Source organism: Diabrotica undecimpunctata, chromosome 3 (genome assembly GCF_040954645.1).
Source record: "Diabrotica undecimpunctata isolate CICGRU chromosome 3, icDiaUnde3, whole genome shotgun sequence".
Taxonomy (NCBI): domain Eukaryota; kingdom Metazoa; phylum Arthropoda; class Insecta; order Coleoptera; family Chrysomelidae; genus Diabrotica; species Diabrotica undecimpunctata.
In genome coordinates this window covers 98,563,979-98,584,489 of record NC_092805.1, presented here as the reverse complement: position 1 = coordinate 98,584,489, position 20,511 = coordinate 98,563,979, and the positions used below count along the sequence as shown (strand labels likewise).

The 20,511-nt window shown below is 31.7% G+C and overlaps 1 protein-coding gene across 1 annotated transcript in view; it reads left to right on the top strand.

Moving 5' to 3' along the window:
* LOC140437084 (uncharacterized) overlaps positions 1–20,511 on the top strand; it is a 161,767-nt gene that overhangs the window by 67,279 nt on the left and 73,977 nt on the right. Inside the window, exon 2 of the mRNA XM_072526390.1 lies at positions 16,711–16,738. Within this exon, the coding sequence (XP_072382491.1) occupies positions 16,711–16,738 (28 nt within the window). The remainder of the gene's footprint in view (positions 1–16,710; positions 16,739–20,511) is intronic.

The window sequence follows — 20,511 nt, the reverse complement described above, 5'->3', positions numbered from 1 at the left end:
ACAACCGATCAAAGTTTTATGCTAAAACAAATCCTGATCAATTGCTATGAATACAACATTTCAGAACAAGTACTTTTCATTGATTACAAAGCCGCCTACGATACAATAGACAGAAACAAATTAATAGAAACGCTAAAATAATTCCAAGTACCAGAAAAAATAGTAAGATTGGTAAAAATGCAATTAGACAAACCATTTGTGCTCTTAAATGTAACGGTACAGTCTCAGAAGAATTTGAAGGGGAAAAAGGTGTTCGCCAAGGAGACCCGTTGTCTACACTGCTATTCAATATAGTTCTAGAAAAAATTGTAAGGGATAAATAGGTCCGGCATTTTATACAAGGAGCACCAATGCTTAGCATACGTTGATGATGTAGTTCTCATTGCAAGAAATGGAAAAGAACTATCAAATATAGCAAAAAGACTGATTCGGGAAAGTTCTAAAATGTGACTGAAAGTTAATATTAATAAATCGAAGTACATGGAGATCTCGAGCGAAAAAGGAATAAACACTAAGGGATCCTTTAAATTGGAGGTGGAGGATGGATCAGTTGTAGAATTCGAGAAGGTGGATGAATATATGTACTTAGGTACTCTTATTGATCAGACATGTAAGGAAGACACTGAAATCAACCTAAGACTGACCAAGAGCAACAGGTGTGCTGGAGCCATGAGGAAAATAATTAAGGCCAAAGATATATCTCGTAATACAAAAATAAGAGTATACAAAACTATAATTAGACCCACAATGATATACGCTGCCGAGACATGGACTATGAACAAAACCATACAGAAGAGATTGGAAGCATGGGAAAGAAAGATACTTCGCAGAATGTTTGGTTGAAAAGTAGTAGAGCGAGAATGGAGAAGACGAACTGATGCAGAAGTGTACCATTTGTATGCTAACCCTACAATAACAAAAGTGGTGAAAAAACGTAGACTAGAATGGCTCGGGCACTAGAAAGAGGGCAGAAAAGAGAGGGAGACAAAAAAAGAAATGGAGAGATGTAGTGATGAAAGATGTCAGAGAGATTGGAAGCTGATAGCTAAGAACAGAAAACGATAGAAATTATCCATCCAACAATGGCCCTAAAAGGCCTGTTAACGCTGTAGATACATACATACAAACCTTCTAGTTGTCTATAAATTTTATCGTTAAAGATGTCTTGGGAAAGGCAGAATTGGAGTAGATCGGTAATTTGTTGAACACTGATTGGGGTCAATTGTTTTTGCGAGTAAGACGTTATTGATGATTGGAATGGTGTCTAATCTGGGAAGATTAGTGAAACACTAGTGCTAGTAACACTAACACTTACTATCTGCCTGTTTGACTGTTTCAATTTTTTTTTCAATAATTGTGGCTTATTCGCATTAAAATAATAATTACTTTAAGATGCCACAAGACAATAGCTTTAGAACATTTTTTTTCATTATCATGTTCCATATCACTGCGCAAAAATTAAATTTTCTGAACCCCCGATATACACTTTCGTCTTATAGGAGCGTACCTGCTCGGGAACGAATTTATTTGGTCAAATTAAGAAATACGATTTTCGGTCATTTCATACAAAATTTCAATGATTTAATAAATGATTTCATACGGAAACTTATTACATTTTGAAATTTTCGAATTTTAAAATACTTCTGCATACTTTTGGACAAAAACAAGTCGTTGCTGAACAATTGTTTTTATTTTTATGGTACAATAATAAACACTTTATGTACAAATAATTGTCACCTTACATTGATTACTGTAAAAATGCACAAGGGAGGAACGAGATGGTTGTTAAAAGGTAGTACGATTTTTTAAATTCTTACTTAAGAATTTATGAGTTTATTGGAAATTCAGATGAACAATTCAGATGAAAAAAATCAAACGAACAGATATGATAGACTTAATTACAGATTATTGTGAGAATAAAATAAAATCAACTACTCCTATTACAGAAAACCATTCATACGTACATATAACGTTTCGTAAAGCACACGGTTTTTTATAAAACTGTTATTTCACCGATTTTTCTCGATAATATCATGTAAAAGCAATGTTCTTTACAGAAATTATATAAACCAATCTATTAGGTAGATTGCAGAAATAAACAGTTATAATAGTACCAGTTTTGAAGAATTAATACGCGAAAAATTACCCACTTTTATCAGTCGATCAACCAATAATTAAACACTTGTTACTAGTTGCAAGTTAAAAATTGTAATCACGTCTTCTAACGGGGATTTATCTTAAATTTAGGAATTTGTCAGTAATTTGTAGATACGTGCAATTCGATTTAATATATCTTTGATCTACGTATTTTCATACACTTTTGTAAAAATTATTTTACAGGTAAGATATTCGTTCTCATATAAACTTACAAAATTAATACAAGGTTTGTTCAATATCAAAATAATCCTTTGGTTTAAGAAATTTATTTTTATTTATTTAGGGGCTATTAGAAACTTTACAATTAACTTCACTACAGAGTTTTAAGTAAACATATTAAAGGTTGAACACTTGCTGGGAAAACAGCAATGAATGTTTTATTTCGGCTTTATTTTCCATGGTTCTTTTATCCACCTAGTATTGTCTATCCTTGCTACATGTCCGGTCTAGCTTTATTTATTTTTCATTGCGGTTGTATTGATGTATTCAATTTTGGAAATTCTTCTAATCTATTTGAAGAATTTCTTATATTTAAGTTTGATATTTAAAGTTGTAATTGCCACTTTTCGTTATGTAACGAGGAACCTGTGTTTTGTTTTTATTATAAAAATTCACGTTTTTGTTGCGTATATCAATATTGGCATTATGCGTTGTTCCATCACTTATATTTTTCATTCTATGTATATATATATATATATATATATATATATATATATATATATATATATTTATATATATATATATATATATATATATATATATATATATATATATATATATTATTACTATCTACTTTGACTCTATTGATGTTTATAGGTGTAATCTACTTCAATTAATTATTTCATTAATTAATTAAATCAAAACATAAACAAAATATAAATCTCAGGGATGAATGATCCTATCACTACTTACTTTTATGGCTTCAAACATTTCTCAGTGGTTTCCTTATAGGGATAGATAAAAGAGAATCAAAATCAAAAAGAGAACCTTTGCTGATGATTCTACCATGTCTTCACCTCTAACACGTTTCCTTACTTGCTGGTGTTGCGATCCAAGGAAAACTCGTCCACGTTTTCCCAGAATGTCTCTGCTCCTCTGTTAAATTTTGTTCTCCTTTCCTTTTACTGCTTCGTACCGTACTCGTTCCGGCTTTCTCCTGATGCAATCTTTCAACTTTTTGAAGCACTCAACAAATATAATGGATACTTTAGACTCAAGGATTTATATCATCTTTCGACTTGGCCTATTACTCGTTCCACGATTTGTTTGATGATGCTTGTAACTTTTCAAACACAAACCGGCCTTTTCCTTTTTTAGTACACTGTACTCCAAACTGGACTTCTCCTTTCGATTGAACAAAACACACTGCCACACTCTCCGAATTCATTCTTCGACTTCCAAATCGTTCCCCCACAATTAATTTTCCATTCAATCAAAACCAACTTTCAATCATGTTGCATTATTTACCCAAAACTACCTCTCTCCTTAATCTAAACAAATTTTCAAATTTACGTATCTTTTTGTCTTTATGGAGTTCCAAGAAAGAAATAAAATTCCGTATCCTTATTCTATTTTATACAAATAATCAAATTTTTATCTATTTTTGAGAATCTTACTACAAAGGTAGATTTAAAGTATCAACTATGTACCGTACAGGCTAATGAGTTTCCTACCCGCATATCTCGAAAACTTAATTGTCTTTAATTGTTTACTTGAAATACTTTGTTCATGGGGCTAGTAAACAATTCTGCGAAACACTCTCTTAGAACTAGCTATAATTTTTTTTTACAAATTTGTCATATACAGGGCGTTAGAAATTTATATGCTCGTGGTTGAGAAACATGAAATTTTTTATTTTAATTGAAATTTTAAATAGGAATATAGTTTTTTATTATAATATACAGATAACGACATTGTTTTGTTGACCATAGGAATTAATATTTATTGCAATTTCATCTCTAGAGTATATTTATCATAATGCTCTAAAACTAATTTTTTGGTTATTTTTTAGCCTTAATAGCAATACAAATAAATAAGTAAGTAAATAAGTAATATGCTTTATTGTCACTGAAAATTGTACAAATTTTATGGACAAAGCTTATAACAATAATACAAGAAAGAAGAAAAAATCAGAATAAGAATCGTTTGTACTTTTAAATAAAAAAAAAAACAATAAAATTCTTCCAAACTTAAACATAAAAAATACTACCTAATTAAGAACCTACAAACTTCGTAAAATGTACCTAACAAAAAATAAAAATTAGGAAAGCAGATTAATGAATTAAGGGCTCAAATAATCCACCTCCTTGTGCTAAACAGTAACCAAATCTGTCATACAGGTTTCTCCTCATATTTTGGAGTAGGGATGGTGTAAAGCTTGCATAGAAATGAAGTATTTTTGCCCTTAATTCAACTAGGTTTGTGGCCCTTTTAAACTGATGCCTATAAATGTTTTCTTTGAGAAAACTCCAAAAAAATCGTTAGGCGCTAATTCACAGGATCTAGCGGGCCATTTAATTGTACCACATGTACTTATCAGTCGATCAGGAAACGTTTGATTGAGGAAGTCAATAATTGCTCTAGAGTTATGAGCCGAACACCCATCCTGTTGGAAATAATCATCATCATCAACTAGCCTCTAACGTCCACTGCTGAACATAGGCCTCTCGCATGATTTTCCACTTAGTCCGATTTTGCGCTATCTGAATCCAATTTGTAGTCACTCTTTTTATGTCATCTGTCCATCTCGTTGGGGGTCGACCTCTATTTCTGTTAGCTTGTATTCGTGGTCTCCATTACAAAATTCTTTTTGTCCACCGGTCATCAACTAATCTTGCTACATGACCTGCCCAGTTCCACTTTAGTGTTGTTATCCTTTCAATATCGTCTGCTACTCCTGATCTTTTGCGTATAGTAGCATTGGGTATTCTATCACGTAGAGAAATCCCTAACATTATTCTCTCCATTGCTCTTTCCGCAACTTGTAGTTTACTCACTGTTGTTCTTGTGAGTGTTAGAGTTTCTGCGCCGTAGGTCATCACTGGCAAAATACACTGATTAAATACTTTTCTTTTCAGACATATTGGAATCTTAGACCTAAAAATATCCTTCATCTTTCCAAATGCAGCCCAAGCGAGGTTTATTCTTCTTTTCAGCTCGATTGTTTGGTTGTCTCGACTTATTCTGATCTCTTGTTGAAAATAAACCTCCTGAAAATTAAAGGGAAGGTGTCGAACTGCCGGAATGATCTCATTCTGTAAAAGTTGTAAATATTTGGGCCCGTTTAGGTTTCCATCGATAAAAAATGGACCGATATATGGTCGCCTAATATCCCAGTCCAAACATTTTGCGGATTGCTGCGTTTGCACTGCAACACTGAGGTGCTTATTTTTCCGAGAATAATACCTTGCAACGAATGGATTGTATTTTTTTTTTCATTTTCATTTTCATTATGTTTATCTAACATAAATTCCCAAAGCTCCATCCGCCTAAAGTTATTTTCCGGAAACAATTCTTGTGTTGGTTGTATCTTAAAACAGTGATACCCATTCCTTTTGAGAACTCGCTGGACAGTTCGAGCATTCACGCTAACTTCCTTAGCAATTTGTATACTATTGCAGGGTTCACTAGCTTCCACAAAAACACAAATATCCATATCCCTGTTTTGAAATAAATCAATTATTTCGCATATCGAATGACCCTGAAAGTACCATGTTACAAGTTGCACTTTTTCTTGGATGGTATACAACGTAATAGGCATTTTTATAATTATTTGTTTATTCTTTCAGAACTTCGTTTGAAATTTTTAATGTTAATGTGACAATTACGACAATTCGTACCTACTGTGAAATGAATATAGAGGTGGAAACGTGTAACATGTCACAGCGATTGCCATTGTGTTGTATGGTCAATAAAACAATGTCGTGATCTGTATATATATATATATATACAGATATATAGATATATATATATATATATATATATATTATATATATATATATATATATATATATATATATATATATATATATATGTATATATATATATATATATATATATATATCCTTATTTTATATTACCCTCTCCTTTAGACCTGTCATATCTTTTTCTAACCTCTTTCTTCTAACTAACTTCATGTTGCACTTTATCGTTCCACCACCAGGTTTCTTTGTTCATCCATTAACTTCCCCCACTTTACTTTCTGGTGTCCTACCTGCTTTTTTTTCTGCCTCACCGTTATCTTCGCATCCACTTTATGATACTGATATCTTCTTTTTCTTGTAGTACCTATCCGTTTCGGATGTTAGCGACCATCATGAAAATCTGTATTTTGCAAACTGCGGCTCTGAAAAGTTTTGTGGTTGTTGTGTTGAACCACGTACGTAGATGTTTCAGCCAGGAATTTTTTGCCAGGAAGCAACCCATATTTTTCGCTGTTTCTTATGATGTGACCGAGGTATTCAATTTTGGCTGTTTTTATTGTGGTTAACAACTCTTTTCCTTTTTGCATTCTCAATAAAATGTCCTGGTTAGTAACGTGGTCGGTATAGGATATCTTCAGGATACTATGATAAAGCCACATTTTGAAAGCCTCAATTTTCTTACAGGTAGCGTTTGTAAGAGTCCACGACCCAACTCTGTACAACAGTATAGGAAAGATATAACAGCGTAGTAACCTGATTTTTATGGGTACTGATAAATCGTGGTATTTGAATACTTCAGCCATTTTTTGAAAGCCAGATCTTGCTTTCTTCTCTATTCTAGATTTTATGTCTAGGGAATGGTCCCAATTGTTGTTGACATTCGTACCAAGGTAGGTGTATGTTTTAACTCTTTCTATTGGTTGATCATTCACACTAATTCTTTCAATTTGCTGTGCCTCAAATTTTGTTTTCTTAATATACAGTGAAAGTCCATATCTCTTACTCACTTCTGTGATTCAATTCATTAAATCCTGGAGTTCTTCATAACTCTCAGCGAATACCACCGTGTCATCCGTGTATCTGAATTCTCAATTTCTTCTACTGTTCCTTGAAAGATTTCCTCAGAGTATATGTTAAACAGCAAGGGTGATAGTATACATCCCTGTCGGACCCCACGCTTGATTTTGATATCATCGGATTGTCCTGCCTCTGGACAGATAGACGATGTTTGATTCCAGTAAAGATTTCTAATAATTCTTAGATCACAGGTGTTTATTCCAATATTTGTTAATATCTCCATCAGCTTGTCGTGTTTTACTGTATCAAATGCTTTATAGTAATTAATGAAGCATGCATAAATATCGCAATTCACATCTCTACATCGTTAAAATAGCACTTATATCCTAAAGAGAGCCTCTCTCGTACCCACTGCGTTCCAAAAACTGTGTACGCCTGATTTATTCTTCGCATAGTCTACATATCCTCTGATGTATGATTTTTAGAAATAACTTTAAAATGTGGCCATTAAGCTGATGGTCCTGAAATCATTGCAGGATACGGATTTTGTTTTCTTTGGTAGAGCAATAAAAGTTGATTTTAGCCATGCTCTTGGTATTACTCCGTTTAAATATATGTCATTGAATATGTTTGTTAGTCGTTGAGTACCGTCGTTGTTAAATAGCTTTATGAGTTCAGTATACGCATTGTCAGGTCCAGGAGCTTTGCCATCTTTTAGTTGTGATATTGCTTTTTCCACTTCATCTGATGTGATTGGTCATTACATATGTAGGACGGAGGTTGTTCGGACCTATTATCATCAAAGAGTTCTTGTAGGTATTTGACCCATATGCATATTTCTTAATTTTTATCTGCGATGATATTCCCCTGATGATTTTGCAGTTTGCTAGCTGTGTCGGATTTTTGAAGACCAGCTGCTTGTTTTACCTTTTTATACATATTAAAGGTGTCGTGTTTTTATTCCAACAACTCTATCTCTTCACACTGTGCTTTTAACCAATTTTCTTTGGCCTTTCGTATTTCGGTTCTTATTTGTCTCTGAATATTTTTGTACATTCTTTTGTTTTTCTTTGATTTTCTTCTTTCTTATATGATACTGATATGGGATATTACTTAATATTGTACTCATATTGATAGTTAATCCTTAATTACATACAAATTTAAAAATTGTCGTAGTGAATTTAAATAGCAATAAAAATATTCAGTTTTATAACAATCTGTATGGGATTATAAATACTCGTATATGGAGCTGTTTTAAAATCCGTTTTAAAAAGGAGTTTTTGATTTGTTTTATTTAATTAACTAAATTAGACTAAAACTAGATTAAAACTAAAACTAATTAACTAAAAACTAAAAAACTAAAACTAAAATTAGACTAAAACTAAAACTAATTTAGAAATGTGGCTGTATCGACGCATACTGAGAATACCTTGAACAGACAGAGTGACCAACACAGAGGCATTAAGACGAATGGGTAAAGAGGTGGAATTGTTAACAACTGTTAAAAGGAGGAAAGCGTCATACCTGGGCCATGTGTTTCGTAATGATAAGTACAGTCTGCTACAGCTTATCGTGGAAGGCAAGATTGAAGGTAGAAGAGGTTTGGGCAGAAAGAAGAAATCCTGGCTGAGAAAATTGAGAGAATGGTTTCAAATACCAGAAGCTGCGAACATAATACATGTGACACAAAACAGAGAAACCTATCGTTTGATGGTCGCCAACCTTCGGTAGAAGACGGCGCATAAAGAAGAAGAATTAACTAATTAGGTTTATTTTAATTTTGTGCAGTGCCTGACTATATGGGTAGCAGATAGAAACTTCTCAAGATAGTCATATCAGAGAAAATGAATGAATCCCTGCACTCAATAGATTTTAGGTATTTCCTAATCCCCGGGAACCTAGTTCCTGTTGGGATCATTTGTCCAGGGTCACAGATGAAGACCACAATGGTGGTGAGGACGTAGGAGAAGATGTTCAGTTCGACGTTATTGACGGAAGTGGGTAGAATAGCCTAAATCCAATTTGAGTTTATTCAAAAATATTCAAAATGAGCGTAGCTAACAAACTAGTGGAAACACTAGAAGAAACACCAAAGGAAAAATTTACAAAACCTATAGAGTATCTGCATGCTGTTAATATCGAAGCATTAGGGAAAGATAAGAAAATAAATATGAAATCCAAAAACCTATTGGTGGACATGTGAGATCGAAAACACAATCATAGAGAAAAGACAAAGTTATGAAAAATTGCTTAGTACAAGAACACCAAAGGATGGAAAAATATATGCCAAATAAAGAAACAAAAAAAAAACACTAAAGAAGGCTAAAACGAATTTTGGGAAAACAAATGTGATGAGATTGATATACTCCTCGGAAACTCAAAGTCAAGAGCTTCTTGGAAAACAATTAATACATTACAATCGGAAAAAAGAGGTTTTGACCAATTGCCCAATTGAACTATTAGACTGAAAGAATTATTACGAAGATCTTCTTACTGAAAGTAGGACGAACTCGATGTAAGATATGAAAAAGACATAGTGGATGAAGTACCAAGGTAACATTACAAGGTAACACTACTAGGTATAAAAATAAGAAAGCACCTGGCTCGGGAGGTAGTGCGTGCGTGTGTATTCAAAAAGAGGGGATGGTGGACCTCGAGGTCTGCCTATAGAGTTACTGAAATATTCACCAAAAGTGGTAATAGAAACCTAACGCGAAATATTCAACGACTGCTTAAACGGACAAAAGATTCCGGATTACTTAAGTTCTGATAAGCTTTTTTTGTCGGTAGAAAATTTGCACACAAACGCACACGCACATACACATACACACATAAATGAATGCATTTGTAGTAAAATAATATTATAATTTTATATATTTTAAGTAACTCTGATAACGTCAATGTAGCCTAAAGTACTTAGCACTCGGTCTTTTTAATTATGTCATAGCTCACTATTATAAAAAATTCTTTTTTAATTGAATCGTCCTCGTACAATATATTCCTCTGACATTGACCTTAACCGTCTATTAAACATTAGACATTAAGATAAACAATTACAATAACCGTAAAGCTTTATAGTAGAATGGTTTTTACTCTTCTAAATATGTAACGCTCTTATTGAAATTTAGGTTGATAATCAGGTCCACAAAAGATATTCACACGCCTGCGAATAGTGAAACCTATTAAACCGAAGTTAGCTGTTCAAAATCAATTATATGCTTTTATTAAAGTTAATTTCATTTAGGTGTTATATTAAAATTCTGCGAATAAATGATTAATTTAAATACTTAAGTGGAATCATAAAAAATCACTATAGAGCTTAAAATGATTGGGTAAATTTTTAGATTAACGGCTAAAAGGATATAATAATTTAAAATTATTTAAACGTAAAATAATAATTTATCATTAATAATTTATTACACAGAAATTACTAAACTTTGATATTTTGAAAGTAAGAATAAAAAGGAGTCAAAACATAATTGAAATTCAGAATTAAATAATTGGCAAAAACAAGAAATAGACTTTAATCGATTAAACATAACATATAAATAAAATTTTATTTAGAAATTATATATCTACACAAAATTTTGTAAAAGAGATCAGAGATGTGTAAAATGCATAGGAAAACAAGCTTGTTTAGCACTAGTCCAGGGAAATAAGTTATTTGTCGGGACACTGACCCAGCCAGGTTTCAAATGGGTTTTTTGTTTACTAAATATCTAATATATTATAAATCGGGATCACTACTTCCGGAAATCAACAGAAGAATAAAACAAGCGTGGTCAGCATTCGGACGAAATTCCATAGTCTTCAAGTCCAAAATGCCACTATACCTCAAGAAGAGAGTATTTGATCAATGCATATTACCCGTCTTAACATATGGATGTGAAACTTGGATATTAAAGAGAGAAATAACGTCGACACTCCAAGTAACTCAAAGAGCAATGGAAAGATGTATGCTAGGGATAACAAAGAGGGATCGTAAAAGAATTGAATGGATACGGAGGCAAACCCAGGTGACTGATGTAATCCAAAGAATAAAATCCTTGAAATGGCAATGGGCAGGACATATAGCAAGAAGAACAGACAACAGATGGACCACTAGAACAACTATGTGGTACCCCAGGAACGCTAAGAGACCAAAGAGGCGCCCAAATCTCAGATGGGATTATGATATAAGAAAATTAACAGGAACAACGTTGTCTTGAATAGCACAAGATAGAAAAATATGGGCGCAAATGAGCGCAAATTATAAGAACAATGAATAACTAAGACATCGTCAAATAATAATAAGAACATAGAATAACATTGAAATAAGGGAGGCTGCACCGTAATTGGAAACGGTTGATAAAGCTGCAAATGATGATGATGATGATGATGATATTATAAATACAAAAATGCCCGTCACAGTTCGGAGGCAGATTATCCTCCTCCACGATCCTTGAGCCCTTTGCAGGGCGTAGTGATACTCTAGTAATACTCTAAATATTAATAGCTTGCTGCCTCCAAATCTTCTACATTTCGTTCCACTACCACTAGTTCCGTTATTCCCGTTCTTTCAGTTTAGTAAAGTATCCGAAGTAAATTAGTATGCTGGGTTTACTTTTTATATTAGCTTGATTTTTATATGAAACTCTTCCAAAATTAACAGGTTAGTTCTATGTTCTGTCCAACACACACCTAGAAGACCACCCACATTTCGAAGACTTCGATCTTACTCCTATAGATTTTTTTGAGGCGTATGTAGCAATCGAAAAAATAAAGGCATTTACCAACCTGAGCTTAGTAGTACCACTTCTAAATTGGCCACTTGCTGTATGTGCGGTTGATTATTATTTGCTCCGTCTACGATCATTATTTTTGTTCTTCCGGTGTTGATTTTAAGTCCCAATTCTTCACTTATTCGGCTTAGCCGTTCAGTGATGGTAATCATTTCGACTTCATTCGCTGCTAGTATAAGTATCATTTGCGTATCGCAGGTTGCTGATTTTTCTGCCTCCTGTAGTGATTCCTCCATCCCATTCGTCTAGTACTTTTCTCATTACATATATTCTTATACTTAGAAAGGAACTAGACTATATAGTCTAGTCCTTTCTTTGTTTTACGCGCATCTGAATATATTTCGTGTATTTTAACTTTGACTGAGTTTTTAATATAAAGATTTCTTATTAGACTAACTAGGTGGTTAAGTACTCCCGTATTTTTCGTTATACTTCAGAGGGGATCCCATTTTACTGAATCGAAAGCCTTTGTGTATGTTGTGTTCCTTCGTTTTTCTATTATCTGTCTGGTGTTTCTTAGTTAGTTAAGAGCCTTCTTTACTTCTGCTAGTTTATGCTAGATTATTGGTTCTGCCTCTCTGATTGCATGTTTCTTCAAAAATGATTTCCAATCTCCAATAGGAGCGGAATTTGAAGAAGAAGAGCAGTAATTTTCCATGCCTCTGTAATGCTCTCTCTATGTCGGTTTTTACTTCTCCATTATGGTCATGAATGACTTGAAGTTGCGACTTGAACTCTTGGGCCAAATATTTAACTTTTTTTAAATAGTTCATGACTTTCATAGCGGTTTGCATGTTGTTCCAGTTCATGACACACGTTATTTATTTTCCTGTTTAGTTCCGCTATTTTTCGGGGTTTTACGCGATGTGCACTGTTTTTAGGCTGAATATATCCAACCTTTTATTCCGTTCCACGTTTTATTTATGTCTTTTTATAGTTGTGGATTATTCATCTTTTAGTAGATGGGCAAATGTTTAAAATGACGGTTTATAAATGTTGGTCCGATCATTTGTTGCTTCGGAAATTGCAAAATAAGGATAGAATTTTAAAAATCAAAAATTTGCCATAACTTTTGCAAAAATGAATATAGGGCTTTGATATTGCATGAAAAGATGAGTCAAGTAGTCCTTACAATTCCCAAAAAATTAGTCAAGACGATTTATCGATTAGTTTAAATTTTATTGAACTTTTAAAATCAATAAAAGTCATTTTTACCACTGCCAAAACATTTTACTAAAGTAGAGTCGTTTTTGGTTTAAGTATAAATAATTTGAATAACTTTGTTTCTATTGACTGTAGACTAAATTCACTTTAATATTTGAAAAGGTGGTATTTTTACACGAATTTTTTAAAAATAATTTTTAATAAAATATTATGTGTTTAATTTGACGAAATTTTCAGGTCATTTCGGTATACAAACGAAATGTTTTCTCACGAATCGTTAGCTGTAGGAAAATTCTGAGTACCGAAGAGCAACGTACAGCAAATTTAATTTAAGAACCGTGTAGCACTTTGACTCTTGGTATCAAATTGACGCTAACATATATTCGATTAACCATTAAAAAACAAGGGTACAACCTTTCGGCAATTATTCGCAAACGGAATGAGGAAAAATCAGTATAGACGCAATTACAGTCTGTCCCATTTTCCGACCAAATGGTGCATTTTCTTATAAGCACATTTATAAACTGTGAGGCTTAAGTTAGGGATATAGCCAAATATTAAATAAACAATATTACAACAATTATGCAACTGTATAAACCAACTAAATCTATATCAACAATTAACACTATTATTTTGATTTTTTATTCAAAGAAATAAATAATTAAATTTATATTATAATTATTTAGTTGCTTATAGTTTATTATCCATGAACCGAAGCCGAAAAATCACTTGAAAAATCGAAAAATTACTGGACGCTATTTTTTAACTGGAATATCTAGGGGATGTCGATAGAAAGGGTGTATTATCTCGTGGTTATCGAAACTTTTACTGCGTCGCGACATTTCAGCAAAAAAAGGACTTTTTTATTAATTTTAATAATATGAAAAAACTACGCATTCTAGATAAAAACGTTTAACAGATGACTTTAAACAAAAAGTTATTGAAAATTAAAACCGAAAGTAAGCATGTTTTTCAATTGTTTATAATTATTTAAATAAACAATAAAAACATTTAAAACACATTTCCTAAATATGAGTTTTTATTTAGTTGCTATATTTGCGAAAGATGGTCACAATCGGTCAAGTAGTTTTTAAACAAACTGTGTATTCATTTTTTAATGGACAATACATTCTGCAGTGTTGATGGATTTTTAAATTTTTAACATTTTTGCCACAATAGTTCTAAATTTGTATTTGTAACTTCTATTTCTTATTTATTTTATTGTAATTAATGTTTTATTTTAATCATGTGTACTTTTGCTATATATTGTACTTACTCTTTTGTACTAAAATTTTGACTAGTCCGATAAGATTTATACATTTTTTTTTTGTAAGAATTGTGTAAACTTTGTGGATGAATAAATTCTATCTATCTATCTAACAATTATATTTGTTTATTCCATTTTAGTAAGTAAGAGTATCTTTATAAGGTCTTAAATTTTCATGTTTTTTAAAATCTATAACAGCTTTTAATTGTTTACTTACAAATACTTGAAACAGAATGAAGTACCATTACCATTATATTGGCAATATCCCTAACTTATGCTGACTATTTTTTGGGAATCAGCATTATATATATGATGAATACGAAAATCATATACCATAATTTCCCTAGCTTAATTTTGGAATATTATTTTGAAACAAGAATATATATATATATATATATATATATATATATATATATATATATATATATATATATATATTAGAAATGATTATTTCGACCAAAAAATAATTTATAACTACGTTCAAATTATCGGGTAAAGTTGTCTGTAATAAAAATCTTTCTTTTTTCTTAATTACTCAATATTTCGCCATTTATTTAACAGCTTCTTCAGGAGTAAACTAAAACAATTTGAACATTACAAAAAATGGCGTTCAAATACATTTTAAAACACTTACAGAATTTAAAAGATTTCGCAAATAAAAAATGACATTGAAGTATTTGAAATATTGAATGTCAAGATTAAATTGTCTTAAGCACGTTCGTTACAGCTAAAAAAAAAGTTTTCATCAACAATGGACATTATCCTGTTTTTCATACCTAGTACGGTATTATATTTTTGACGGGTGGTATGGTTTGAATAGTAATTTATATACCTGCCTGATGCTGTCGGCTTTTGGTTGATTGTTGATGAAAACTTTTTACAAAAAAATCTGGACATAATATACAAAATTTTTCGTAACAACGGATATCCTAAACAAATTTTAAAAAAACTGATTTACAGCACTAATTTCTATGACGGTCCCGTCCATGATTCTAACAACAAATCAATCAAATATAAAAAACTTCCCTTTATTAATGGTCTAACTCATTCTGTCATATCCATATTCAAAAATGTTCCTAATATTAGTATAGCTAAATATAATACCATGAACAGCAAACAACTATTTTCAAAAATCAAAGACCCAGTACCAACCTTATATAAAAGTAATATCGTTTATGAAATACCGTGTTTAGGATGTCAAAATGGCTATATTGGTCAAACATCACAATGGCTAAAACAACGCATCACACAACATAAAAGTGATTGCCGCTTGAGAAAAAATACTTGCGCAGTGGTTGAGCACTATGAAAACACTGGTCATATGCTAGACTATAACAAAGCTCACATTTTGGCACAGACTGATAACTACAAAAGTAGATTATTTCTTGAGATGTATTACATTAACAAAAATAAAAACACTTTAAATTATAAAACGGACACTGGACAGTTAAGTAACATATATTGTAACATATTGAACAAAATTTATAAATATTCAAAATAGCCAACATTCATCTTAATAACAACTAACCTTAATAATTCATCAAAGAAATATTATTCTTCTAACTTTTCTTTTATTGTTATTTTTATTTTTACATTTGAAATAATTTTAATTTTTTATCGTATAGCTGTAACGAACGTGCTTAAGACAATTTAATCTTGACATTCAATATTTCAAATACTTCAATGTCATTTTTTATTTGCGAAATCTTTTAAAGTCTGTAAGTGTTTTAAAAAGTATTTGTACGCCATTTTTTGTAATGTTCAAATTGTTTTAGTTTACTCCTGAAGAAGCTGTTAAATAAATGGCGAAATATTGAGTAATTAAGAAAAAAGAAAGATTTTTATTACAGACCACTTTACCCGATAATTTGGATTTATATATATATATATATATATATATATATATATATATATATATATATATATATATATATATATATATATATATATATATATATATATATATAGAAAAGAAATTTAATCTTTGCAGATAAGTTAAATAGTAAACTCTTAAAAGAGAGCCAACCATATATTATCTTATGTTTTTAATAGATATTATATTGTAGCTAATTATAATTTATTCTCTTTCAGCCCTGAAGAAGCCAAATTAATTCTCTTTGGCGAAAACGTTCGGCGAAACAACTGATACTCATTAGAGTCTTTCTTGCAGATTTCCCCAATATGTAAGAGTTTTCTATATATATATATATATATATATATATATATATATATATTCTTGTTTCAAAATAATGTTCCAAAATTAAGCTAGGGAAATTATGGTATATGATTTTCGTATTCACGGAATATTTTCTTTATCCATGTCAGTCGTTTTTAATGTAATGCCAGTGTACATATTAACGTTATTACTAATCAGTTAATGTTACTGTGTTTTTTGTTGCAGGTAATAGTTAATGGACAGGATTATGAAGGTAAGATCTGCAGTAATGCTATATAGCTTAGTTGTGAAAGCTTTAAAAATTATTGTTTCTTTTATAATTATTAATTTTTTGAAATGATTACTTTCATACAAATCTAAGAAATTAGAAATAATTATAATTATTATTTCTAATTTCTTAGATTCGTATGAGAGTAATCATTTCAAAGAACTTTATATAATTAGTTAAGATAATACAAAATAGTATCGGTAAAAAATTTAATAGTTTAGAGGAAATAAAATTTTAAAAATATTAACTAAAATCTCCGTTAAATGCATCACGTTCTTTATGTTACAAAAATATAGGTTTGACTTGTTTGAGACACCATGCCTTAAAAATTACTAAAATTCTGTATTCATAGTAAGAAGATATATGTAAAATGTAACAATAAAACACTGAAAACAAAGTTTTCAGTGTTTTATTGTTACATAAAATGAATTTCCATCAAGTAACGGTCGAATCCATCAATTATATATGTAAAATATAACCAATTTTTGAATTTACTTTTAAGAAAAAAGTAACTGTTTATAAAGTGAGGTCATAAGAAAAAGGGCAAAATAAGGAAACCAATATTCAAGAAGGAAAATTTAAACCTATAAAAGCAGACTCATTTTTTTTATATTTGGAACATATGACAAAAGATAAATGTTATGTTTATCATTAAGATAAAAGACTGAAGGCTAAGGTAAACTCTATCTGCTAAGAGAACAAGCTAGATTTAGATAGGGATACAGCAATAACCATTGACAACGAGAAAGTATGGTACCTATCCTCACTTAGAGAGCGGAAACATCAATACTTACAAAAAAGGTAGTAAAGAAGATTCGCGTAACTCAGAGGGCTATGAACCGCCAGATGTTAAATGTCTCTCTGAGAGACGGAATCCCAAATGAAGAAATATGTCTTCTTCTTCTTCTTCCTCTTTATAAGCAATTCTGCTTGTTCATTGGCGGATTAATACCTCTATGGAAGGTTGTCACTCCGTTTTTTGTGCGGTAGTCCGATACATCTTCTGTCGATTGGTGACTTATCTCTTGCTATTTTGACGACACGGGTCTGTTCCATTCTGCTTATGTGGTAATTCTATTCTTTTTTCCATTATGTGTCCATTCATTTATACACTGTACGTTGCATTTTCTTCTAATGTCTTCACTTCTCTTGCGATCTCTCAGCGTATTTCCTGTATTTCTTCTCAGTACTCTCATCTCTGCAGTTTCCAGTAGCCTTTGCGTTGTGGCGGTGTCGGATCTTGTTTTTGAGGCATTTGTCATTATTGGTCTTACACTGGCTTTATAAATTCTTGACTTCATCTCAGTGTTAATGTGTCTGTTTAGCCATATAGTGTTATTAAGAATATTAAAAAGAAATATGTCGTAGGACAAAAACAACAGATACTACGAAAGAATCACGTCTCTAAAATGGAATTGGACACGACACGTAGCCAGATTATCTAGCAACCGATAGACAAGACGTATTGTCGAAGGGAAGTCAAGATAAGAGGTATTATACTACGGAGCAGAGATGGGCCACCAACCAAATGGACTGGCCACCTGAAGCGTGTTTACAGTAGCTAGATGCAAGCCGCACAAGACAGAGACAGATGGAAAGAGCTAAGGAAGACCTATATCCAGCAGTGGACACTTACAGCTTGATGATGATGAACTCCGCATCAACTATTTAAGAAGTTATCAGCGATAGCGATAACAAACTAGTATAGTTTATTATAATATTTTACAATATATCAAGTCAGGTTTCTTACTATTTTTATGTAGTATGTAAGTAATACCTTCAGGTTGATGCTGAGATAATTCGCCTGTTTCTGGTTTATGGAACATAAATCAATATAATACTCTTATAAGACTCTTATAAGTGTCTACATTTGTTGATAATGCTGACATTCTAGAAAAATATGTTAAAAATATGTTAAAAATATGTACTCTAAATGTTGTGTCACAGCAGGAACCTCTAGGTGTCTGCTCTGTCGGCATAGATAAGTCGTATGTCTTCTTTTTGTCTTCATCTTTATATGTAGACATGACTCTGCCTGTTTTTTAGTTTGCCTCTAGTAAGTTGTCGTTCCATCGTTTTCGTGGTTTTTCTACTGATCGTCTTTCTATTGGGGAACCATCTCTTTCCGTCTTTACTACTCTATTTGTTGTCATTCGGCATAAATGATTATTTTATTCTACTCTTCTATTTCTTACCCAGTTCTTGATGTTCTCCACCTTGCATCTACGTCGTATATCTGTATTGTTCTGAAGCTATTTTCTTGTGGCATGTTAAAGTAATTGCTATTTAAATGGGAATAAGCCACAATTAAAGGTTAAAGTACGTTTATTGATGTTTCAATTTCCACTTCGAAAATCGTTATTAAAATACAAACATTAGTAAATTAAACAAATTTTGTTTTTTTGTTACTTGGAGAAAAAAATTCTTTTAATAATTTTTATCTGACTCATTTATATTGACAATTCAGACATACAGTATACATTTTAAAGTAGACGACTTTAAAATAATATTGTCAATATTGTTGAGTTGCGTTCCTGGGACGACTTTACTTGTAAGATAGTTCATTCGATTACATGAAATCAACTTTAACTTGAGAATATCCGTCAGAAAAATCATAGCATGTAATTCGTCTTTAAAAAGAGAAACACATGCCATGATGACAGTAAACATCTCCTGTTAGTGATTCCATAGTAAATTATGAGGGAAAAACCAGGAAAAAATATTTGGTCGTGCACTTTCAATAAACACCAAATTCTGATTTTATATGTTTGTTATTTAAAAAACATAAATGATGTATCGTCTATATGTTACCATATTCAGTATCGTTCTTAGAGACTAAAACATCCAGGAAAAGTAGTGTGTTATTATATTCCTTTTCCATGGTAAATGTTATTGTCTCTTCTTTATCGTTTATATCATTCAGGAATGCGTCCAACAGCTTTGATCAATGAGGCCATATTGAGAATACATCATACGTATGTTCACCATACTGTGGGTTTTAAATTTTGTTCAGAAATAATATTTGTTTCAAAATCTTCCATAAATATATCGGCTAATAATGGAGATAAACTAGAGCCCATTGCTAGACCAAAATTTGGTTTATAGAATTCATTATTTAGTTGAAAATATGTATTATCAGTACATAATGTTAATAACTCCATTATAGCTGATATGTTTAGTCTTGTTCTAATTTCCAATGTATCATCACTCTCTAATTTAATAAGGCTTTAAATATAGTCAAGACAAAAAGGCGAAAATGGTTTCTGAGTTTGTAAAAACTCTGACAAAGAAGGTAAGACTGTTATCTGATAGGGGTTTAATACGAACAATTTTTGTGACTGGAAATTTTATGTCGAATAAGCTGTCATTTTCCTGTTAAACCTATGCAAGATTTTTCTAATATTTCTATTTCTGCACATTTTTCTGATAACCACCGTTCCTTGCCAATTGTATTTTTTCCTTTCCGATATCAATGACTTTATTTCTTGTGCTATCTATTGTTTGCTTTTAGAGGATCTATTTTTTTAATTGTCGTATTGCCAGACTCCAGTAAGAGCCTAAAAAGGTATCCATTGAATTCTTTCGGGCAACGGTGGGGGAAATCTGTTTTAGACATCTAACGTCACTAATGTCACGGAGCAAGATACCCAAGCATCTTTCGGCCGAGTAGGATACTAGGCCAGAATACCCCAGGGTAGTGCCGGATTAGCCGTGTTCCAGCTAAAACCTTAATCACCGTTCCAGAGTAGTGGTCTTGC